This window comes from Zingiber officinale, chromosome 7B (assembly GCF_018446385.1).
Source record: "Zingiber officinale cultivar Zhangliang chromosome 7B, Zo_v1.1, whole genome shotgun sequence".
Taxonomy (NCBI): Eukaryota; Viridiplantae; Streptophyta; class Magnoliopsida; order Zingiberales; family Zingiberaceae; genus Zingiber; species Zingiber officinale.
In genome coordinates this window covers 11,486,140-11,509,003 of record NC_055999.1, presented here as the reverse complement: position 1 = coordinate 11,509,003, position 22,864 = coordinate 11,486,140, and the positions used below count along the sequence as shown (strand labels likewise).

The following is a 22,864-nucleotide window of genomic DNA, read 5'->3' as shown; positions in this document are numbered from 1 at the left end:
GCTTCGGCTGTAGGAAGCTTAATGTATGCAATGCTATGTACGAGACCTGATATCTGTTTTGCCGTAGGCATGGTTAGCAGATATCAGAGTAACCCTGGACAAGGACATTGGACTGCGGTAAAGCATATATTAAAGTACCTGAGAAGGACTAGGGATTATATGCTAGTTTACCAGGCAGATGATTTGCTCCCTGTGGGTTACACGGATTCAGATTTCCAATCAGATAGGGATAACAGTAAGTCTACATCAGGCTATGTGTTTACTTTAGGAGGTGGAGCCATTTCATGGAGGAGTGTTAAGCAGAAATGCGTTTCGGACTCAACCATGGAAGCTGAGTATGTAGCAGCCTCTGAGGCAGCTAAAGAAGCAGTATGGCTCAGGAACTTTCTAATGGACTTAGATGTGATTCCTGGTTTGCCCAAAATCATCACAATTTATTGTGATAATAGCGGTGCAGTTGCAAACTCGAAGGAACCACGAGCTCATAAGGCAAGTAAACATATAGAGCGCAAGTACCACCTGATATGAGATATTGTGAAGCGAGGAGAAGTTGTCATCGCCAAGATTGCATCAGCGGATAACCTGGCAGATCCTTTCACTAAGGCCCTTCCGGCGAAAGCTTTCGATCGGCATGTGGAAGAAATGGGAATCAGATGTATGGTAGAAGATATGGCAGCTTAGTCATTAGTATAAGTGTGAGATTGTTGGAGTGTATACTGAAAGCCTAAGCTTTTGTAAACATTTGTTTTGAATAAAGAATCACATTTGGTCAAATTATCTACATTTGTTTGTAGTTGTTCAATTAATTTATATTGTAGATAACATAGCATGTGGTGTCACATGCATAAGATAATGTTATCAGTACCTTATAAATTATAAACAGTAGCTCACGACCAAAATGGAAAGGAACAAATCATTAGAAGGTCGTAGTGTAATTAGGTATCAGTTTATCTTGACTGTATAATTACACTAGTACACTTAGAGTGTATTGAGTAGGACCATTTGAGGTCGTTTCTTTTATACTGACTTTATAAAGGAACAAAAACCTCAGTTATTATGGAAGTGTGTGCTCTTAATCCTAATATAATAACAAGCATATATATTTGATATTTATTTCTTTAATTTATCAATGGGTGAGATTTAGTTCGATGAATCAATAAGCCCGATAAATTGGGAAATGATATCACTTATAGTGTGTGTTGTTGATTATAGAAGAAAACTGTGTCCTAGAGATACTAGGTTGATAATGTCCCTAAGAGGAGCTCATAAGGATTGTCATGTTAAACCCTGCAGGTGGACTTAGTCCGACATGATGGTAAGGTTGAGTGGTACTACTCTTGGATTTAGATATTAATTAAATGAGTTGTCAGTAACTCACTTAATTAGTGGACATTCGATATCTTAAACACAGGGAGACTAACACACTCATAATAAGAAGGAGCCCAAAAATGTAATTTGGGATTGGTGCAGTAGTTCAATAATAGTTCTCTAGTGGAATGAATTATTATTGATAAAATTAAGTTGTGTGTTCGGGGCGAACACGGGATGCTTAATTTTATCGGGAGACCAAAACCAATTCCTTCTCTTGGTCCCTATCGTAGCCTCTTATTTATAGAGTACTATACCCACCTATACCCACCTTCTATACCTACCCAAAGGGGGCCGGCTAAGCTAGCTTGGGAACCAAGCTAGGGCCGGCCTAGGTATAAAATTGGGTGGCCGGCCCTAACTTGAACCCAAGCTAGTGGGGGCTGGCCAAATTAAATTAAAAAGGAATTTTAATTTTAATTTTTATTATGTGGAAGAAATAATTTATTAAAGAGAATTTAAATTAAAATATCTCTTATAAAAGATCTACAAAAGATTAAAGAAAGAGAATAGATCTCTTTCCTTATTTGTAGATTGGTGAGATATTTTATTTTCTCTCTAAAAATTATTCACATGATGTAAAATTAAAATTATAGAAATTTCCTTTTATCAACCATGAAGAGATTTTTGAAGAGAAATTTTAATTTTAAAATTTCTGGAAACAAATTAGGAAGTTTTAATTGTTGATTGAAACTTGTCCAATTTGATTTCATTGATGTGGCCGGCCATAAGATTTCAATTGGGGAAATTTTATTTTATTTTTCTCAATTAAATCATGTCAAGGAAATTAAGGAAATTTTATTGTAATTAAATTTCCTAATTTGCCTAGGCCAAGGAATATAAAAGAAGGGGTAGGGGTGCCTTCATGAGACACAACCTCTATTATTTTCTCTCCCTATTTTCCTTGGTGTTGTGGCTGGCCATCATCCTCTCCCTCTCTTCCTCTTGTGGTGGCCGAATACTTCATCCCTCTTGGAGTTCTTGTGGTAGCCGGATACTACTTGGAGAAGAAGAAGAAGAAGAAGGAGAGAAAGCTAGCATCTCTTGGAGCTTGGTTGGTGTTTTGATTTTCTTCCTTGGTGAAGCTTCTTTATTGGCCGAACCTAGCTAGGAGGAGAAGAAGGTGGTTGGTGGTTTCTCATCTTGGAAGATCATTGCTCACACAACGTCCGAGGTTAGAAGAGGAATACGGTAGAAGATCAAGAGGTTTTTCTACAAGGTATAACTAGTAATTTTTCTTTCCGCATCATACTAGTTATTTATGGAAATAATACCAAATACAAGAGCCTTACGTTCTAGAATTTCGAATATGTTTTTCGATGTTGTGTTCTTTTGTTTTTTCTTTTCCTTGTGATTTGATTGTTCTTTTTGGTTAACCTAAAGTTATTTTAGGAAATTAAATAATAGATTTCTATAAAAGGTTTTGTCTAGTCGGTGGTGGTTGCTCCCATATCCAAGAAGGCCGTGTGCCTCGCCACGTCAGTACTGGGAACCAATTATGGAAATTAATATTTAATGGAATTAATAACTTAAGGTGATTTGGGTCGAACGTCTTAAGTTCCGCAGGAGATCCAAGTCAAAACCTAAAAGAACAAATAGATTAAGTTTTGGATCAAACGTGTTAACTTCCGCAGGCGATCCAAATTTTAATTTAAAAGAACACATGGTAGCTAGGAAAAGGTTCAGACCTTTGTACAAAATTTTTGTACAGTGGAACCTCTAGGCTTTCCGAGTAGCAACCAACAAGATGCTCTTCCTTTTGCTTCTTGTTCTACCTTATTTTCTCGAGTATCTCATTGTTGTGATCCCTAGGTATTTCAAAACCATTTTCCATGATTAGCATAATATCAAAATCGGTTTTGAAAAATACCTCCATTCTCTTTTTCCACCAAGAGAATTCTCCTTCGAATTTGGGCGGATGGATGCTTGAACCGACCATTTTGATGAAGTGCTCTTCTTGGCGATTAGTCCGTTGAAGGGCATCCTTGCTCTGATACCACTTGTAGGGGATCAGTGGCCGGCTAAAAGAGGGGTTGGATAGCTAGGTCACCCCTAATTAGATTGCTTTTCTACAAGGTTAGTGCGTAGCGAAATATACTAAACAAAAACAATGAGATTAGACAAGAAGGAACACAAACGCTAACACAATTCCTTTACGTGGTTCGGAGATTGCTTGCTCCTACTCCACGGCGTGCCCTTGAGATGGACGTTTCCTTGATCCTTTGGTGGATCAGTCCCTGACAATCTCTGGCTAGAGCTTACTCCTTCTCGGTGGAGTACAACCTCTCACAAAGCTCTCTTCCTCTTATAAGATGAAGATTTAGATTAGGAGGAAGAGAATGGCTTAGAAGCTTTGGACAATGACAAAGGAGTGATTCAATAATAATTAGTAACCTCCTTCATGTCCCAAAGCTTCCTATAAATAAGAGGAGAGAGTTGATCAACAAATCAATTCATCTCTGCACCAGTCGACTGGTACTTCCATCAGTCGACTGGTGCTACCGTTGGAGGTAGCCAACGACTACTTCGTAGTGCCAACGGTTTGACAACAACTGCTTACTAGTCGACTGGTAAAAGTACCAGTCGACTGGTCACTGCTGGCTGAGCGAACAGAATACTTTTGTTTGCTCCCAGTCGACTGGAACTTCCATCAGTCGACTGGTCCCGGTTACACACTCACACTCATCCTCTCCGGAGTCGCCCTTGAAGCCCTCTTCCTCGGCCTTCGTCCCTCAGATGCACCCGAGCCCGCGGCTCCTCTCCGTGTCATCCTTCATGTTGCCTTGAAGTCCGCTTCCTTAGTCTTCACTCCGTTGCTCCTCGTCCGCAGTCCCTCGGATGCACCATCCTTCACCGATCTCATGGACTCGAGCCATAGGATGAGCTTCCCAAGCTTAGCCACACCAAGCTCCTCATGTGTGTTTCAACATGTCCTGCATGACTCAAACACAATTATCAAAGCAATATGAAAGTCTAACTTAAACTCTTTGACACACACATCAAAATCATGATCGTACTTGATTCCGTCCGGAAGCTGAGTCGGACAGAGGCTAGCCGAGCTGTCGCCGGTGTTGACGGAAAGTCGTTGAGACACCTGGTTGATCCGGTACCCCCTGGAAAGGTTCCCACGGGCGGATGACGGGGGTGATGATGGGGGCGCCGACGCGAGGGTTCTACGCACACTCAGACAAGCCGCCTCTACGTTAGAGACCAAGAACTAGGGAAAAAGTTCCCAGATCAGGCCCTCCGACGCTCAAGTCAGGTACTTTTTCCCCAGAAGCACAGTGAAAGGACGAAAAGTAAAAGATGAGAATGAAAAGATGAGTGAGCGTACCTGCATAGAGACAAAGCCTCCCTTTTTATATGGCAGTGGGTGCTTCTGGAGTCTGACGAGTGCCAGGGAATGTCGGGTGTCAGGATTTGTCTGACGGTGAATGACACGTGACATCTTCTTATAGGTCTGAGGAGGGATCAGGGGGCAACGAGCCACAAACCGTTAGCATATTCCCTGACATGTGGTGATTATTCTTTGACGGGTTGTTACGATTCTCTTGCTTGATTGTCGTGTAGTGCTTGTTTGCTTCTGGTCTGTTAACTTTAGGCTGGGTCTTTGTACCTGTAAATCTTGACCTGTAGGCACAGACCTGCCCTGCGCTTTCTCGGGCGTGTGTTTACTGTCTTGTGTATCCATATCTGTACTCCCAGCTCTGCATTTGCCCTTCGGTCTATCTCGGTAGATCCAGACCTACGCATACCGACCCGTAAGCCTTCGCTCACATATCCTGACCTGTACATTAGTGTATCTTGTACTGCGTATTTTGTCCTGTAGATCCCGACCTGTAAGCCTTATTCCTCACATCTTGGCTTGTCTTTGGTCCGTGTATCCCGCTCTGCGAGTCTTGGTTCGTATATCCCAACCTGTACACCTTGTCCGTGTATCCTGTTCCACAAGTCCGTAAGTCTTAACCTGTTATCCTTGGTTTATCTATCCCGACCTGCACGCCTTATCCGTGTATCCTGTTCTACAAGTCTGTAAGTCCTGACCTATAATCCTTGGTTTGCACATCACGACCTGTACGCCTTATCCGTGTATCTTGTTCCGCAAGTCCGTAAGTCCTGGTCTATCATCCTTGGTTTGCCTATCCCGACTTGTACGCCTTGTCCGTGTATCTTGTTCCGCAAGTCCATAAGTCCTGACCTGTAATCCTTGGTTTGCCCATCATGACCTGTACGCCTTATTCGTATATCTCGATTTGTGTCTTTGGTCCGCGTATCCTGCTCGACGAGTCTATAAGTCCAGACCTATAATCCTTGGTTTGCATATCCCGACCTGTATGCTTTGGTTCGTGTATCCGGTGCTGCAAGTCTATAAGTCCTGACCTGTAATCCTTGGTTTGCATATCCCGACCTGTACGCTTTGGTCCGTGTATCCTGTGTCGCAAGTCTATAAGTCCTGACCTGTAATCCTTGGTTTACATATCCCGACCTGTACGCTTTGGTCCTTGTATCTGGTACTACAAGTGACCTATAATCCTTGGTTTACATATCTCGACATGTACGCTTTGATCTTTGTATCCGGTTCTACAAGTCTATAAGTCCTGACCTGTAATCCTTGGTTTGCATATCCCGACCTATGACGTGGGCCTAACCCGTGGCTACCACAGAGGCTTGGCCCTATCTGCCATGTAACCTTATTCTTTGACCGCCGCACACTGCCACGTAGGCTTGACCGCTGACCTCCACGGGGGTTGGACTTTTGACCACTACCACGTATGCTTGACTTCTGACCTCCATGGGGATGGACTTCTGACCGCCTCGTGGGCTTGACTTTTGACCACGTTAGCTATCCGACCCCCCTCTCATGCGCCATATCACAAGTCTCCCCCTCAAGTCTAGTCGAAGGAGGCCCTAGTCCGACTGACTAGACTCGAGTCCCATTCTTTTCTGACCTGGCCTTTGTGTCTCCTTAGCTGCTGATCCTGTTCCCAATATCCCACTCAAAGCTTATCACCCCCCATAAATGGTGAGAGGGACTTTACTATATGCGCGTCCATTTTCCAATGCCTATCCATGCCGTCTCCCCATGAATGTCACACACTTTCCCAAACTTCGTCCCATACTCCGAGGCTCCCTCTTCACCTTCCCTTCTTTAAAAGAGGGTCAACCATATTCCCTCCTTAACTCTCTTCAAGCTACCTTCCATTCCTCTCATGGCATCCGATGAGATATCCTCTCTGCATCACCAGCTTGCTCATTTGACCCAGCTGTTAACTCAAAAAGACGAGGCTTTGCTTGAGATGACGCTGAGTAGGGACCTTCAATCCTCTCTCCGTTGAATAATGGAAGAACTCTGGCTAGCGGCTAAATCTAGGACGAGGGCTGAGGTGGCTCTGAAGCATAAGACCCGCTCAGATCTGAGGACTCAAACTCATTTTATTGCCTACCTGAAGCTGAGGCATGAGGATACTGCAGCCCTCTTGCAAGAAGAAAACCGAATAAAAGACGAAACAATTTCCCATCTACAAGGTAGCATCCAATGCATCAAGGAGGAATTGGCTCAAGCGAGATCTCATCTAGAGAAGAGGAACCAAGCACCTCAATCTTGTACTAATGCGAACCCTTGACAGATGTTTCTATATCCTTAGTAAATAAATCTCCGCCTCATCCGCTTGTGTGGACTTGTACTTCTTTGCTTCTTCTTCTACTATTGTGTTCTATATACGCCTATTCTCAAAGAAAATTTTCTAGAAAGGATAATTTACTCACCACATCTTTTTCTTACTACAAGGGTTGGGAAGACGTGGCTCATGCGGACATGCTTGCTTGTTCCCAGATTTGAAGTGGAAGTAGTGGAAATATGGCTTACAGACCCGTCGAGCATGAGAGTATGTCTTCTTGTAACTCGTTTAAAGGCAAATGTAGGGGATACTGGCCAAATGTAGGGGATCTCGACCGGGAGGGTTGTTGAGCGTGAGAGCATGCTCACTTATAATTCGCACTGGGGCGAGAGTCTAGGACACCGACCTGGAAGGTCGTTGGGCGTGATGGCATGCTCACTTATAACTCGCACTAGGGCGAGAGTCTGGGACACCGACCTGGAAAGGTTGTTGGGCATGAGAGCATGCTCACTTATAACTCGCACTGGGGCGAGAGTCTGGGACACCGACCTGGAAGATCGTTGGGCGTGAGAGCATGCTCACTTATAACTCGCACTGGGGCGAGAGTCTGGACACCGATGTGGAAAGGTCGTTGGGCGTGAGATCATGCTCACTTATAACTCGCACTGGGGCGAGAGTCTGGGACACCGACGTGGAAAGGTCGTTGGGCTTGAGAGCATGCTCACTTATAACTTGCACTGGGACGAGAGTCTGGGACACCGACGTGGAAAGGTCGTTGGGCGTGAGAGCATGCTCACTTATAACTCGCACTGGGGCGAGAGTCTGGGACACCGGCCTGGAAGGTCATTGGCCGTGAGAGCACGCTCACTTATAACTCGCACTAGGACGAGAGCCTGGGTGACCGACCTGGAAGGTCGTTGGGCGTGAGAGTATGCTCACTTATAACTCACACTGGGGCGAGAGTTTGAGATATCGACCTGGAAAGGTTGTTGGGCGTGAGAGCATGCTTACTTATAACTCACACTGAGGCGAGAGTCTGGGATACCGACCTGGAAGGTCATTGGGCGTGAGAGCATGCTCACTTATAACTCACACTGAGGGGAGAGTCTGGGACACCGACCTGGAAAGGTCGTTGGGCGTGAGAGCATGCTCACTTATAACTCCCACTCGGGCGAGAATCTGGGACACCGACCTAGAAAGATAGTTGGGCATGAGAGCATGCTCACTTATAACTCGCACTGGGGCGAGAGTTTGGGACATCAACCTGGAAAGGTCGTTAGGCGTGAGAGCATGCTCACTTATAACTCGCACTGGGGCGAGAGTCTGGGACACCGACCTGGAAAGGTCGTTGGGCGTGAGTGCATGTTCACTTATAACTCGCACTGAGGAGAGTGTCTGAGACACCGACCTGGAAAGGTCGTTGGATGTGAGAGCATGCTCACTTATAACTCGCACTGGGGCGAGAGTCTGGGACACCGACCTGGAAAGGTCGTTGGGCGTAAGAGCATGCTCACTTATAACTCGCACTGGGGTGAGAGTCTGGGACACCGACCTGGAAGGTCGTTGGGTGTGAGAGCATGCTCACTTATAACTCGCACTAGGGCGAGAGTCTGGGACACCGACCTGGAAGGTCGTTGGGCGTGAGAGGATGCTCACTTATAACTCGCACTGGGGCGAGAGTCTGGGACATCGACCTGGAAAGGTCATTGGGCGTGAGAGCATGCTCACTTATAGCTCGCACTGGGGCGAGAGTCTGAGACACTGACCTGGAAGGTCGTTGGGCGTGAGAGTATGCTCACTTATAACTCGCACTGGGGCGAGAGCCTGGGAGACCGACCTGGAAGGTTGTTGGGCGTGAGAGCATGCTCACTTATAACTCGCACTTGGGCGAGAGTCTGGGACACCGACCTGGAAAGGTTGTTGGGCGTGAGAGCATGCTCACTTATAACTCGCACTGGGGCGAGAATCTAGGACACCGACCTGGAAGTCGTTGGTAAAATGTTCTTTGGGGGCTGATCCAGGAATCGACTTTGATATTTGAGGACTGGCCTGGGGATTGCCCCCAAAATTCCCGCCCTGGTGCCACATTTTGGGTGTCCAGCCAATTGTGCGCGACTTAGGATATTTCCTGCAAATATCTCATACAAACTTTAATCAGTTAAGTTATTTGTTTATTTTAAATCTCATGGAGCGCCAAATTTAAATTCGTGCTTTTTTTTTTCATTTTCCTCCCTCTTTCCCGAGGCCGTCGTGTAACCCTGACGTATGACTTTTCTTTGTTTTTCCCGTGGTGGCCGCATGACCGTCTTTCCTTCTGATGTATGGCCTTCCTGTGCTGGAATGATGCCTTACGAAAATCATTTTCATAATTTGCTTATTACGTCTATCATTAATACCTTTTTAATACCTTTCATAGGAGAGTGACGCGTGTCCCACGAACCTTTCTCGCTACTGTGGTTGATCAGCGCCTTTTGACACGCGACCCTAGATCTGACGACTCAAATTATTATAGCTTCCCTCCTTTCGATGCTTCCTAGGGGGTTGGCTTTATAAACCCTAAAGGTTGTCTACCGTCTTCTTCTCATCGTTTGTGCTGCTTTCATCTCTTCACTCCTTTTTGCTCTTCCTGCTAAGTCTTCCTTCCGTGTTTATTTCTTACGAACGCTTCTTCTCCTCTTCATCTCCCTCAGTTCCCTCATGGCTGAAGGTAATGAGGTACTCTGGTATTCGTATTATATCTCGGATTTAGATAACAGCGACCTGTCCCAAATCCGCGTTAGTATGCATCTTACTAACGATTACCAACTACAAGTTCCTAGGCCGGATGAACACTCTTCTTCCCCTCCCCAAGGCTTTGTAACTTTTTTTAAGGATCAACTTTTGGGAGGTCTCTGCTTTTCTCTTCATCCGATTTTCTCTTCCTTGAGCCAATATTTTGGTATTCCACTTTCACAGTTTACTCCCAATGCTATTCGTGCTATCTGTGGCATGGTCACCCTCTGTAGGGTATACCAGATTCCTCTGACTACACAACTTCTCCACCATTTCTATTCTCTCAAGCGATCCAAGCCCGGTGTGTTCATGGTGCAATCCCGGGTCGGGTGTAAATTCTTCCCTGATATGCCCTCCTCCAATAAGGCTTGGAAGTCCCGCTTCTTCTTCATCAGACTGCCTGAGTTGGTATCCTGGCTGACCAACTGGCGTTCCAGCCTTCCCTTACCTTTCGAGTTGCCTGAACATATGCATCAACCTGTCTGCCACACAGCTTCAGAGAAAATAAAGGGAGTCCGTCTTCTCCTGTCTATAATATTGCGAGAAGGTTTTTTGCACTTTTTTGGACCCAGCCCAGTCCCTGCAGCTATAGGAGCTCCATTTGGTAAGATGTTGCTTCTCCTCCCGCTAATCTTCGCTAACTGAGGTATTTTCTTCTTGCTTTGCAGAGGCTGCTATGTTCTGGGTCTATTCGCGTGAATCAAGCAAGCTGTCTAGCAATGTTTTGAAGGCCCTGGGCGAGGAAATTGCAAGAGGCCTCGCCGTTCCCTCAACCACTCCCTCACAGGAAACGGTAGAGGAGCCAGCAGAGTCCTCCGGTCCACTTCTTCTAGAAGTTGTCCTCCCGGAAGCTGGCTCTGTAGCTCTGAAGCCCATCGACAAGGAGCGGACTCTTTCTCCATCTCCCGATAAGCGCCTGCGCCTCCAGCGCAAGCGTAAAAGAGTCACTCCGGCAGTCCAATCTTCCCCTTCGCTTCCTCCTCTAGGGCAAGCTTCCTCTAAAGTCCCAAAGGTCCAGGTCAAAACAACTAGAACCCCGGTCCCTGAGTCTTCTCCTGTGGCAGAAGTCCCCGCCCCTACTCCTGTCAGGGTCTTAGCCCCAGAGCAGGTCAGCCTCCCCGCTGGAGACTAGCCCGGAAGTTCCACGACCCCATCTGTTCCTCCTGCAGCCCCCCTCCCCATCATCTGCTCACACCAGGGCACGGTCCCAGAGGAGTGACTATGATTTCACTGCTTCCTAGCACCTGCCCTCTATAACCAGATCAGGTTCAGCAGTGGGGTTGGCCGAGGCCGGTGGTACTTCTATCCGCGGCAAGGTTCAACTGCACGGATTCTTAGCCACCTGCTGGGGGTCGGTTAATGAGCAGTTCTGGGGCAGCTCCTAGTGGGGAGGGCTGGATATGACTTCACAACACATTATATCGGTGAGTCTTCCTTTTCCTAGCCTGACTATCTGACATTATTTCTGACTTCCTTCTTTTTACCTGGCAGGCCTGCTCCTCGAGCCTTAGCTTGATTCAGTTTGCCGTCGAGCTGCTGAAGGAAAATGAGTCACTGAAGTCTCGGATTCAAGAATTGGAGTTGCCCCTAACTCCCCGCGATCCGCTCGACCCTCTGACCGCGGACGACCCTTTGGATTCCTATCTTCACACGGTAGGGGCGTCTGCTCAATCCGCGAGGCATCTGGCTCAGGCGTCTTCTGAAAAGATAAAGGAGCTGCAAGCGATCCTGAAGACCAGTGATTCAAAATTGAACTCAGAGGGATAGCATCGTCGCCAACTGGCGACAGAGTTGGAGGAGAAAGAGTCAGAGCTGGCAGCTTTCTCTACAGATCTGAGGGCACTCCAGGAGTCTAATAAAGCCTTGCAGAAAGACCTGGGAGTTGCCCGAGCAGACTTAGCTATAAGTGTTGATCGGGAAAAAGCTCTCCAGGCTCAACGGGATCTGGACCAGGCTACTATTAAGTCTCTTCAGGTGGATCTTCTCAAAGTCCAGGTGGAGGCTTCTACCCTTAAGAAGGAGAATGTGCTAGCTCTGGCAGCTGCAGACAAAGTAAAGGTAGAGCTGGTGGAGTACAGGTCAGGCGAAAACGATCACCTCAAAGCATATAGAATCTCCTACGTTAAGTCTCCATTTTTCCATAAGAAGATAGACAATTTAATTGATCTGATGCTCTGCTATGGGGGCGTGGGTGCTGTGCGCCAACTGTTTAAACAAGGTCTTCTTCATTCTGTCCCCTCAGATGACTTCCTGGACAGGGATCGCCTGATGCAAGAACTTCTTGATGAAGCCTTCCCATCCTTTATCGCTGATGACGACTTCCTGACTCTTCCTGTACCTCCCCCGAGTGATGCACCTCCTACAGATCCCCAGCTATGATGTAAAACTCTTTAATGTGTAGACATTCTATATTTACTTTTATTTGAAGTTATTTAAGCTCAGGAAATCCCTCGGTCTGTTGTTATATGATATTGCTTAAGCTTAGGAAATCTCTAGGCCGTTATCTTTATCTTGAGAATTCTTTGTTTCTTGCTCCCCGACCTCGGATCTATTTCGACCACGGTGGCCTTCCAGCTAGTACCCCTGCCCTGGGCCTCTGATAGCTTAGTGCCCCGAGCTGGCTCCCTAACGGGGTTCGCCCCCCAAACTTTGGCAAACTAGGGCGAAGGAAGGAGAGAGAGAGAGAAACCATGCAAATATCTCAAACGCTTCGTACTACTATAGTGCACTTTCCCGAGGCAACCTCATGATGACCCTCGTACATCGAGCCATCTATAGTGGCTCCATTTTCTGTGATGATCCGACGTCCCCCTTTGCTTGGATATCTTAACCCGCTTTTATTATGAGCCGTTGGATGATGGTTTGACCTTAATACCCTTATGAATGTTGGCTATAAATAGGCCTCCTCCTCTACCCCATGGAACTTTTTCGCCTGCTTCTTCCTTCTGCTCCCGCTTTTTGTTCGCTCCGAGCTGTCCCTGACCTCTCACTTCCTCTTGCCTCCTGCTTCACCTTCTTGTCCTCTGCCTCACACGTGACTCCTTCCTATGACTTTTCCTAACATCGTTTACCCCTCCCTCCCCCCCTGGAATTTCATCCTTCGCGGGTGAAGATCTAGATGATCTTCGTTTCACTTACGAAATATCATATGACTTTCACAACATAATTCCTAACATTCTCTACCAGGCTTCCTCTCCTCCACCTTTTACAAGGAGCAGTTTGTTGCTATGCTACTCTTTCTCATTCACCCTTTATTCTCGGACGTAAGTCGATATTTTTGAATCTCACTGGGCCAATTAACCCCCAATTCCATAAGAATCCTATGTGAGTTTGTGGTCCTATGTGAAGTTTGCGAACTCTCCTGGTCTGCCCGCCTATTCCATTATTTCTTCACTCCTTGCCAGCACAGTGAGGGCTTGTTTCGCTTCCAGGCCCATACCCGGACCACTTTCTTTTGTCCCATTCCCTCCTCTGAACCTAATTGGAAGGATAAATACTTTTTCCTTAAGTTTTCTTCCCCTGTGGAGTGGCCTACTCACTGGCAGCGAATCCTCCCTGTGGCACCCTACGTGGGGGACTTCAGCACTGATCCCCTCTTCACGGAAGCTCTGACTCAGCTAAGATGCTGGAGGCTGGACTTAACGAGACTACTATCCGAGGAGGTGCTGTCTTTCTTCAGGCTGAGCCGCATCTCTTCTTCCGAGTTGCCCCGCTCCTTGGGTGAGTCTTGACTGCCCTTGAATTACTTTGCTCTATTTTATGATGTGGTTACTACAACTTTGCTTTCCCCTTGCAGCCAACACATTGCTCCGCGCCTCAGATGTCCAGCCTCTCCCCTTTAGCGACCAAGAAATAATGCGGAGAGGCCGACTTATTTTGGAGAGGAGACCCCTCCCACATTCTGCCCCTTCCCGATTGGGAGTGTCTACCGCTACAATTCCTCGGTCAACTCCTCAACTAACTCCCCCGTCTGTCCCCCAAATAGTTCCTGAACCTTCTGTCCGACCGACCCCCGACCTCCTTTAGGGTCAGTGGGCATTCCCCCTGCTAGCCCTTCTTTCCGAGAGGCTTCCCAGGCAGCCTGGTAGGCACATCTCGCTGTAGATCCTGCTAGTAGAACTGTTGCATCTCCTTCGGCTCGGCGATCCCGACCTTCCCCTGAAGATTCAGACTCGGGCGACCAGCCCTTGGTTCACAGATTTTGCCGAAGGTATACTGGACCCGACCGAAGTGCTGGCGGTCCGTCTGCCGAACCATTCATTAGATCTTCCATTCCACCTCCAACCTTGCACATCGAGGATACCCCTGTACCTGCCAACAGTCCTCCTGCGACAACCGCAGATCCTCCTTCCACATTCACGGGGGCTAGCTCCAACCTCTCAGAGGGGGAACCTCACAGCCTTTCCTCCAATGCCCCCGGTGTCTTCTACTCCCGATGTGCCTCTCAGAGCTTTCTCCCGACCTGCTTCTTCCTCTTTGCCTGTCAATGCTCCTCCAAGAGTACAAGGCGATACGGCGGGTCCATCAGCTAATCCCCTGCCTGATGAATCACAACCGAGGCCATCTCACTTGACCCCTCTTAATCCTCCTGAACTGGCGGTATCAAATTCAGAGCCACAGGACCCCTCTTATCACCAGTATTGTTCCACCAAACCTTCTGAGCAAGGGCTAAGGCACCAACAGGATGCTCCCACTAGCCACCTTATACTAAGGGGTCAACTAGCTACCTGTTGGGAGGAAAGCATTCAGCAAATGGAGAGTCTGTCTATACCTGCTCGGATGGATAGGTTCTCTGAGTTATATGTCCAGGTGAGCTTCACCCATTCATGCAACAAAACTCCTTCCGCTCTTCTCAAACACTTTACTTTTTTAGCTCAGGCTCATGCTGAATCTATGGTGATGAATCAAACGCTTCATCTCTATTGTCATCGTAATAAGGTGTTATCAGATAAAGTAGCCGAGCTGGAATTACAACTAAATGATCCTGAAGCGGCCGACTGTGCACAAAGGGCTGAAATAGGGGTCTTGAAGAGGGCCAACACTCAACATTACCAATCTCTGCGGGCGGTCGACCAAGAGCTCCAAGGTCTTCGTGAGGAGAAAAGTCAGGCCGAGAGTCTCCATAAATAGACCATGGATCAATTGAATAAGGAGTTACAATCCAAGGAGGCCCTATTACAAGAGTAGAGCAAAACTCTGGAATCTCGAGTAGCCGAATTACGTGCGGCACAAACTGAACTAGCTCAAGCCTGCTCTACTACTTCTGGAGTCACCACAGCTCTAGAAATATATAGGGCGGGCGAAAGTGAACGTTGTAGGCTAAGTCGGGAAGTCTACCTCCATTCCCAGGAGTTTGGGGTCCAGGTTGGGGATCGCCTCGTGACCTCCATAGTTTATTGTGCAGTAGGGGTCATGCGACAACTATATGAACAAGGATATTTTAAGTCTGCTCCCCCTGAATACTTCTTAGATCATCATCGTATTTTGGATGAAATACCCGACGAAGTCTTTTCTGCCTTTAAGTAATTTATATTTGGATACTGTATAAACCGAACTACTCCATGCTTGATGCTCTATCTTACTTTGTTAATGTTCTATCTCACTTTTTTAATGTTCTATCTCACTTCTTGTCATCCGCTCTCTGAGTATGAGTCCACAATGAGTCTGATGATTTTCAAAGAGTAAGGAGATAACAATCCTGACCAGGCGGACATTCTTATTGACCGGTCGAGTAAGTATTCCCAACCTGATCCATCCTACCTCCCTCAGACTTACACATATTAGGGTCGGCTTTTACAAAAGATAAGGTTATGTGCGGTAAGGCCACAGATAGTTAGCGCGCCAGGGCCGGTCTAGATTCCTACCCTGGTCGTCCTGCAAGTAGTAAGCACCTGACGTCAACTTTCTAATAACTTTATAGAGTCCATCCCATTGGGGTGCCAATTTGGCCATGACCCCCACATGTTTAACTCGCTTTCAGACCAGGTCCCTTTCTCCGAAGAAACGAGGAACCACCCTCCTATCATAACTCTGCTTCATCCTTTGTCGATAGGCTTCTAGCCTGGCCGCCGTCCGTTCACAGATTTTACTAATGAGATCCAGCTCTGCAAGTCTCCGTTCGACATTTTCTTCGTCGTACAACATCCTTCTAGTGGAAGACACCCGATCTCTATAGGCACCACCACTTCATTGCCGTAGACTAGATGAAAGGGAGTGAGGCCCGTGCTCTCCCGAGGCATTGTGCGGTAGGTCTAGAGAATACTTTGCAATTCTTCTACCCAATCTCCTCCAACGTGATCTAGCTTAACTTTCAATCCCCGCACAATCTCTCGGTTGATAACTTCTGTTTGCCCATTACTTTGTGGGTATGCTACGGATGTAAAGGCCTGAGTAATGCCAAACCCTTGACACCAGGCCTGGATCTTCCGACCTTGAAATTATCTTCCATTATCCGATACCAGCTTCTGGGGTATGCCGAATCTGCACAGAATATTTTTCCACAAAAACTTAATAACTGCTCCCTCTATAATTCTAGCCAGAGTTTCGGCTTCTACCCATTTGAAAAAATAATCCACTGCTACAAGTAGAAATCACTTTTGACCGAGTGCCATAGGGAATGATCCTACAATATCCATACCCCACTGATCAAAGGGGCAAGAAACAATGGACGTTTTTAGCATTGAGGTGGGCATATGTGTCAGAGTCTGATGTTTATGGCAGGATAAGCAAGTATTCACCAATTGTTGAGTATTCTTCTGTAAGGTAGGCCAGAAATAGTCGGCCAGCAGCACCCGATGAGCTAACGTTCTGCCTCCAGCGTGACTGCCACAACACCCTCGTTGTATTTCTTGTAAGGCATACCCCGCCTCTTCCATGTTTAAACATTTGAGTAAAGGCCTGAAAAATGCCTGCTTGTATAACTGATCTCCTATCATGGTGTAGGCATGAGCCTTTTTCCTAACCAGCCGTGCTTCCTCTAGGTCGGTCGGTAGGATACTTTGCTGCAGATAACTAATCATGGGTTCCCTCTAGTCAATAAGCTCATCCATGTTATTCTGAAGATCTATTTGAGCTATGAGGAATGTCTATGCTATTGACTTGTCTAATACCCACGTTGTCAGAGAACTGGACATTTTGGCTAACTCGTCAGCTCGACCATTCTTTGCTCTGGGAATCTTGCTCACCGTGACCTCCTTGAATTCTTCTTTCATTTTCTCATAGGCCTCTCGGTATACTTGTAGCTTGTCACTATTGATTCCAAAGTTGCCTGCTACCTGCTGGGTTACTAACTGAGAATCCGAGTATATGATTACTCGGGCAGCTCCCACATGTCGGGCTGCCTGCAGCCCTGCCAATAAAACCTCATACTCTGCTTCGTTATTAGTGGCTCTGAAGTTCAACCGCACGGCTAGCTGCAAGATGTCTTCTTGAGGGGATATCAGAAGAACTCTGACACCACTTCCCTGCTGTGTGGCTGATCCATCCACATATACCTTCCAGGTTTCTTCGAAATCAGTTTGATGAATCTCGGTCAGGAAATCAACCAAGGCCTGCACTTTAATAGCCGTGCGAGGTTGATAAGCTATATTATACTCTCCCAGTTCTGTCGCCCACTTGATAAGCCAGCCCATAACTTCTACATTGGGGAGGGCTTTACCCATGGTGCTATTGGTCAGGACTGTGATGGGATGTGCCAGAAAATAAGGCCTTAGGTGTCGAGCCATGAGCACCAATCCATATACTAACTTTTCTAGGGTTGTGTATCTAGACTCAGCCCCCTTCAATAGATGACCAAAAAAGTACACCGGCCATTGTACATTGTCCTGCTCTTTCACAAACACCGTCCCCACGGCCTCAGGGGTGACTGACAGGTAAACCCAGAGCGGCTCTCCTGTAATAGGCTTGAATAAAGAAGGCAAAGTCTCCAAATATTTTTTTTTAGCTCTTTAAAAGCTCGCGTGCATTCTTCATCCCACTGGAATTTGGAGGCTTTTCTGAGCACTTTAAAGAAGGGTGCCGCTTTGTCTACTGATCGGGAGATAAACTTGGACAGGGCTGTTATCCTACCCACCAACTTTTGCGCCTCCTTCAAGTTTTGGGGAGCCTTCATGTCCCGGAGTGCTTGGACCTTCTCAGAGTTGACTTCGATTCCCCGCTCCTTCACCAAGTATCTCAAGAATTTTCCTCCTTTGGCTTCGAACAGACATTTCAGGGGATTTAATTTTAACCCGTACTGTCGGAGGGTGTCGCAGGTCTCCTCCACATCAGCTATCAGATTTGTGGCTGAAGGAGATTTGATAAGTATGTCGTCCACATAGACTTCCGCTTTACACCCAGCCTACTCCCGGAAGATTTTATCCATCATCCGTTGGTATGTTGCGCCAGCGTTCCAGAGTCCGAAGGGCATGAAAGTGTAACAGAAAGTACCATCTGCTGTAATAAAACTAACCTTCTCTTGATCCTCCACAGCCAGGGGGATTTGATGGTACCTGATCCGGTGGTAAGGACGGGGGACCCTCATGGGCGGAGGGTCAAAGGCACGTGAAGTTCAACCCCAAGTTCGCGCCGAACAGAAGCATGCTGAGCCGAACGGAAGCATGCCGGGCCGAACGGAAGCATGCTGAGCCGAACGGCCGAACGGAAGCATGCTGAGCAGTTTGCCCGCTCGGCCAGGATGTCAGGCTATGAGAGCCAAGCACGCGACGACCCTGAACCTTCCCGGATGGGCGAACACCTACGCCAGATGAAAGGCGAATGTTCTGGCTGAGCGGCTTGATGGTTGATCCGGGAAGAGGAAGTCAAAAGACATGGGACAGTAGGGACGTCATCTTAGTAACTCCTGTTGCTGACAATAGGCATGTTCGAGGACTAGGCCATACTCCGTATCGTACGACAAAGGATTCGGCTGTCCCATCAAAGAGACGCTCAGACTGTAGCAGTATGGCGTTAGACATGCTCTTCTGACAAGCCCATGCTGCGGTATGGTATAGGACACGTGTGCACCTCGGTTTGTATGCACCAAGCTCCCGTAGCCCTATATAAGGGTCCTCACACTTCGCCGGAGGTACGCCTTCTCTGATATTGGGAGCCACTTCTTTGCTGTCCGCTTGCCTGACTTGAGCGTCGGAGGGTCGCCGCGGGGAACCCCTTCCCGGCCCGACTTCTGTGCAGGTTCGTCGGAGCTTTGGAGGCCTACGCCATCGATTAGGAGAGCGACACGTTCCCAGCGTCCTTTGGTTCGGCGATTCGGACAGGATCAATTTGGCGCCGTCTGTGGGAACGCACCTGCATCCGAGCGGAAGCAATGGACGAGGCTGGACGACCGCCCACGGTGATGCTCTCCACGAAGGAACTCGACGCTCTAATCAAGGCAAGAGCAGCTAAGCTCGTGGAGCAACAGAGAGAGAATGCGCAAGCCGAGCGGCTAAAGCAACAAACAACGTTAGCATCAGGTGGCCGAGCGGATGCCTCCCCTGAGACAATGATCCAACCGGCATTCAAGGGGGAGCACCGCCGAGCGGATGAAGATGGATTGGGACTTGGATCAACCATGAAGCGCAAAGCATCTCCAGCCGTACCGAGCTGGATGAGAGGTGCGCTGATGCAATTTTATATATGTTTTGGTCGCCTATGTTCTTGTAATGCAGGAAGCAGAAATGAATTAAGGATGGCAAGTGTGTGGGCCGAGCGGCTGTATTGAAGTTAGCCTAAAAAGGCCGTCGAGCTCCGACGTTAAATATCGAGAGACGAGCCGGCGTCTATAAACTGCCGAGCGGAAGACCGTCGAGCTCCGACGTTAAAAATCGAGAGACGAGCCGATAAACCTCCAAGCGGAAGACCGCCGAGCTCCCGTTAAAAATCGAGAGCGGCGCCTATCGGCTAGCGGAATACCGTCGAGCTCCGGCGTTAAATATCGAGAGGCGAGCCTATAAACTGCCGAGCGGAAGACCGTCGAGCTCGGACGTTAAATATCGAGAGAGGCGTCTATAAGCCGAGCGGAAGACCGCCGAGCTCGGCGTTAAATATCGAGAGACGAGCGGCGTCTATAAAGCCGGGCGGAAGACCGCCGAGCTCCGGCGTTAAATATCGAGAGCCGCGCCGTCTATAAACCGCCGGCGGAAGACCGTCGAGCTCGGCGTTAAAAATCGAGACGAGCGCGTCTATAAAGCCCGCTGAGCGGAAGACCGCCGAGCTCCGGCGTTAAATATCGAGGACGAGCCGGCGTCTCCAAGCGGAAGACCGTCGAGCTCCGGCGTTAAATATCGAGACGAGCGGCGTCTATAAACCGCCGGCGGAAGACCGTCGAGCTCGGCGTTAAATATCGAGAGACGAGCGGCGTCTATAAACCCTCCGAGCGGAAGACCGTCGAGCTCCGGCGTTAAATATCGAGAGGCGAGCCGGCGAACCGCCGGCGGAAGACCGTCGAGCTCCGGCGTTAAATATCGAGGCGAGCCGGCGTCTATAAAGCGCCGAGCGGAAGACCGTCGAGCTCGCGTTAAAATCGAGAGACGAGCGGCGTCTATAAACCGCCGGGCGGAAGACCGTCGAGCTCCGGCGTTAAATATCGAGACGAGCGGCGTCTATAAACCCGCGGAAGACCGCCGAGCTCGGACGTTAAAAAGAGACGAGCGGCGTCTATAAACTGCCGAGCGGAAGACCGTCGAGCTCCGACGTTAAATATCTAGAGACGAGCCGGCGTCTATAAACTGCCGAGCGGAAGACCGTCGAGCTCCGACGTTAAAAATCGAGAGACGAGCCGGCGTCTATAAACTGCCGAGCGGAAGACCGTCGAGCTCCGACGTTAAATATCTAGAGACGAGCCGGCGTCTATAAACTGCCGAGCGGAAGACCGTCGAGCTCCGACGTTAAATATCGAGAGACGAGCCGGCGTCTATAAACTGCCGAGCGGAAGACCGTCGAGCTCCGACGTTAAATATCGAGAGACGAGCCGGCGTCTATAAACGGCCGAGCGGAAGACCGTCGAGCTCCGACGTTAAATATCGAGAGACGAGCCGGCGTCTATAAACTGCCGAGCGGAAGACCGTCGAGCTCCGACGTTAAATATCGAGAGACGAGCCGGCGTCTATAAACCCTCCGAGCGGAAGACCGTCGAGCTCCGACGTTAAAAATCGAGTCGCGCCGGCGACTATAAACCCTCCGCCCGGAAGAAGACCCGAGCGGACCAGATATTCAAAACACTTGTAGAAATCCCTTGCAAAACGCAAGAGAGGTGGGATGAGTGGTGATTAACGAGGAGAAGCGGAGGATGATTTCTTGGATGCGCCGCTAGGCACTACGGGCGTCCAGTCAGTCGGACTATGCGCCTCCTTCGACTAGACTTGAAGGGGAGGCATGTGATCCGGTGGTAAGGACGGGGGACCCTCATGGGCGGAGGGTCAAAGGCACGTGAAGTTCAACCCCAAGTTCGCGCCGAACAGAAGCATGCTGAGCCGAACGGCCGAACGGAAGCATGCCGAGCCGAACGGAAGCATGCTGAGCCGAACGGAAGCTTGTTGAGCCGGACGGAAGCACGCGACGACCCTGAACCTTCCCGGATGGGCGAACACCTACGCCAGATGAAAGGCGAATGTTCTGGCTGAGCGGCTTGATGGTTGATCCGGGAAGAGGAAGTCAAAAGACATGGGACAGTAGGGACGTCATCTTAGTAACTCCTGTTGCTGACAATAGGCATGTTCGAGGACTAGGCCATACTCCGTATCGTACGACAAAGGATTCGGCTGTCCCATCAAAGAGACGCTCAGACTGTAGCAGTATGGCGTTAGACATGCTCTTCTGACAAGCCCATGCTGCGGTATGGTATAGGACACGTGTGCACCTCGGTTTGTATGCACCAAGCTCCCGTAGCCCTATATAAGGGTCCTCACACTTCGCCGGAGGTACGCCTTCTCTGATATTGGGAGCCACTTCTTTGCTGTCCGCTTGCCTGACTTGAGCGTCGGAGGGTCGCCGCGGGGAACCCCTTCCCGGCCCGACTTCTGTGCAGGTTCGTCGGAGCTTTGGAGGCCTACGCCATCGATTAGGAGAGCGACACGTTCCCAGCGTCCTTTGGTTCGGCGATTCGGACAGGATCAGTACCCCTGATAAATATCCAGCATGCAAATTCTTTCGCAGCTGGCGATTGAGTCTACTAGCTAATCAATTCTGGGCAAAGGATAACAATCTTTAGGGCTAGCCCGATTGAGATCCCGGAAGTCTATGTAGACCCTCCACTTATTATTGGGTTTCGCCACTAAGACCACGTTAGAGAGTCAGGACGGGAATTGTACTTCCCTAATGTGACCCGCTTTCCTGAGCTGATCCACTTTAGCTCTGATAATTTTTTTTTAATCGGCCGAGAAATTTCTCTTCTTCTGCTTGACAGGCCAGGCGTCCGGCAGGAGATGCAACTTGTGCTCCACCACTTCAGGCTTGACCCCTGGTAACTCTTCAGTAGATCAGGAGAAGACATCTCTGTTGTAGGTCAAGCACTAGATCAATTCCTCTTTAAGCTCGGGAGGTAAGTCACCGGCTACATGAGTAAGACTTTCTGGGCGTTCAGGATATAGCTGAACTTCCTCCCAGGGAATGAGTTCTTCAGCTATAGGCAGGGGTTCTTCTTGAATGGTATGCACGACCTCGTCCTGAGTCCTCTGTGCTTTGCGAGCCTCCACTTTGACCATGTCAATGTAGCATCGTCGCGAAACCTGCTGCTCTCCCCTGACTTCCCCGACCTGCTCTCTCACGGGGAACTTGATTTTTTGGTGGAAGGTAGAGACAGCAGCTCGAAATTCATGTAGAGTAGGTAGGTCCAAAATGACGTTGTAAGAAGAGGGCGAGTCAACTACAAGGAAGGTACTCCTCCTGGTTCTGACTAATAGCTCGCTCCCCAAGGACATGGCCAACTTGATCTGGCCCATGGGCTTTATCTCATTACCAGTAAAGTCATATAAAGAAGTAGCCACCGGTTGGAGCTCGCTGGCGTCGATATGCATTTCTTCGAAAGCAGACCTGAACAACACGTTGACAGAGCTCCCAGTGTCAACGAAGACTCTGGCCATGCGACTATTGGCTATGACAGCTCTGATGATAAGGACGTCGTCATGAGG

The 22,864-nt window shown here is 48.5% G+C and overlaps 1 protein-coding gene across 1 annotated transcript; it reads left to right on the top strand.

Annotated features, from left to right (window-relative positions):
- Window positions 1–9,683: 9,683 nt before the first annotated feature.
- On the top strand, window positions 9,684–12,137 carry LOC122004169 (uncharacterized protein At3g60930, chloroplastic-like). Its single transcript, XM_042559096.1, has 4 exons — window positions 9,684–10,362; window positions 10,427–10,866; window positions 11,250–11,496; window positions 11,548–12,137. The coding sequence occupies exons 1-4, from the start codon at window positions 9,684–9,686 to the stop codon at window positions 12,135–12,137; spliced, it is 1,956 nt and encodes a 651-aa protein (XP_042415030.1).
- Window positions 12,138–22,864: the final 10,727 nt, after the last annotated feature.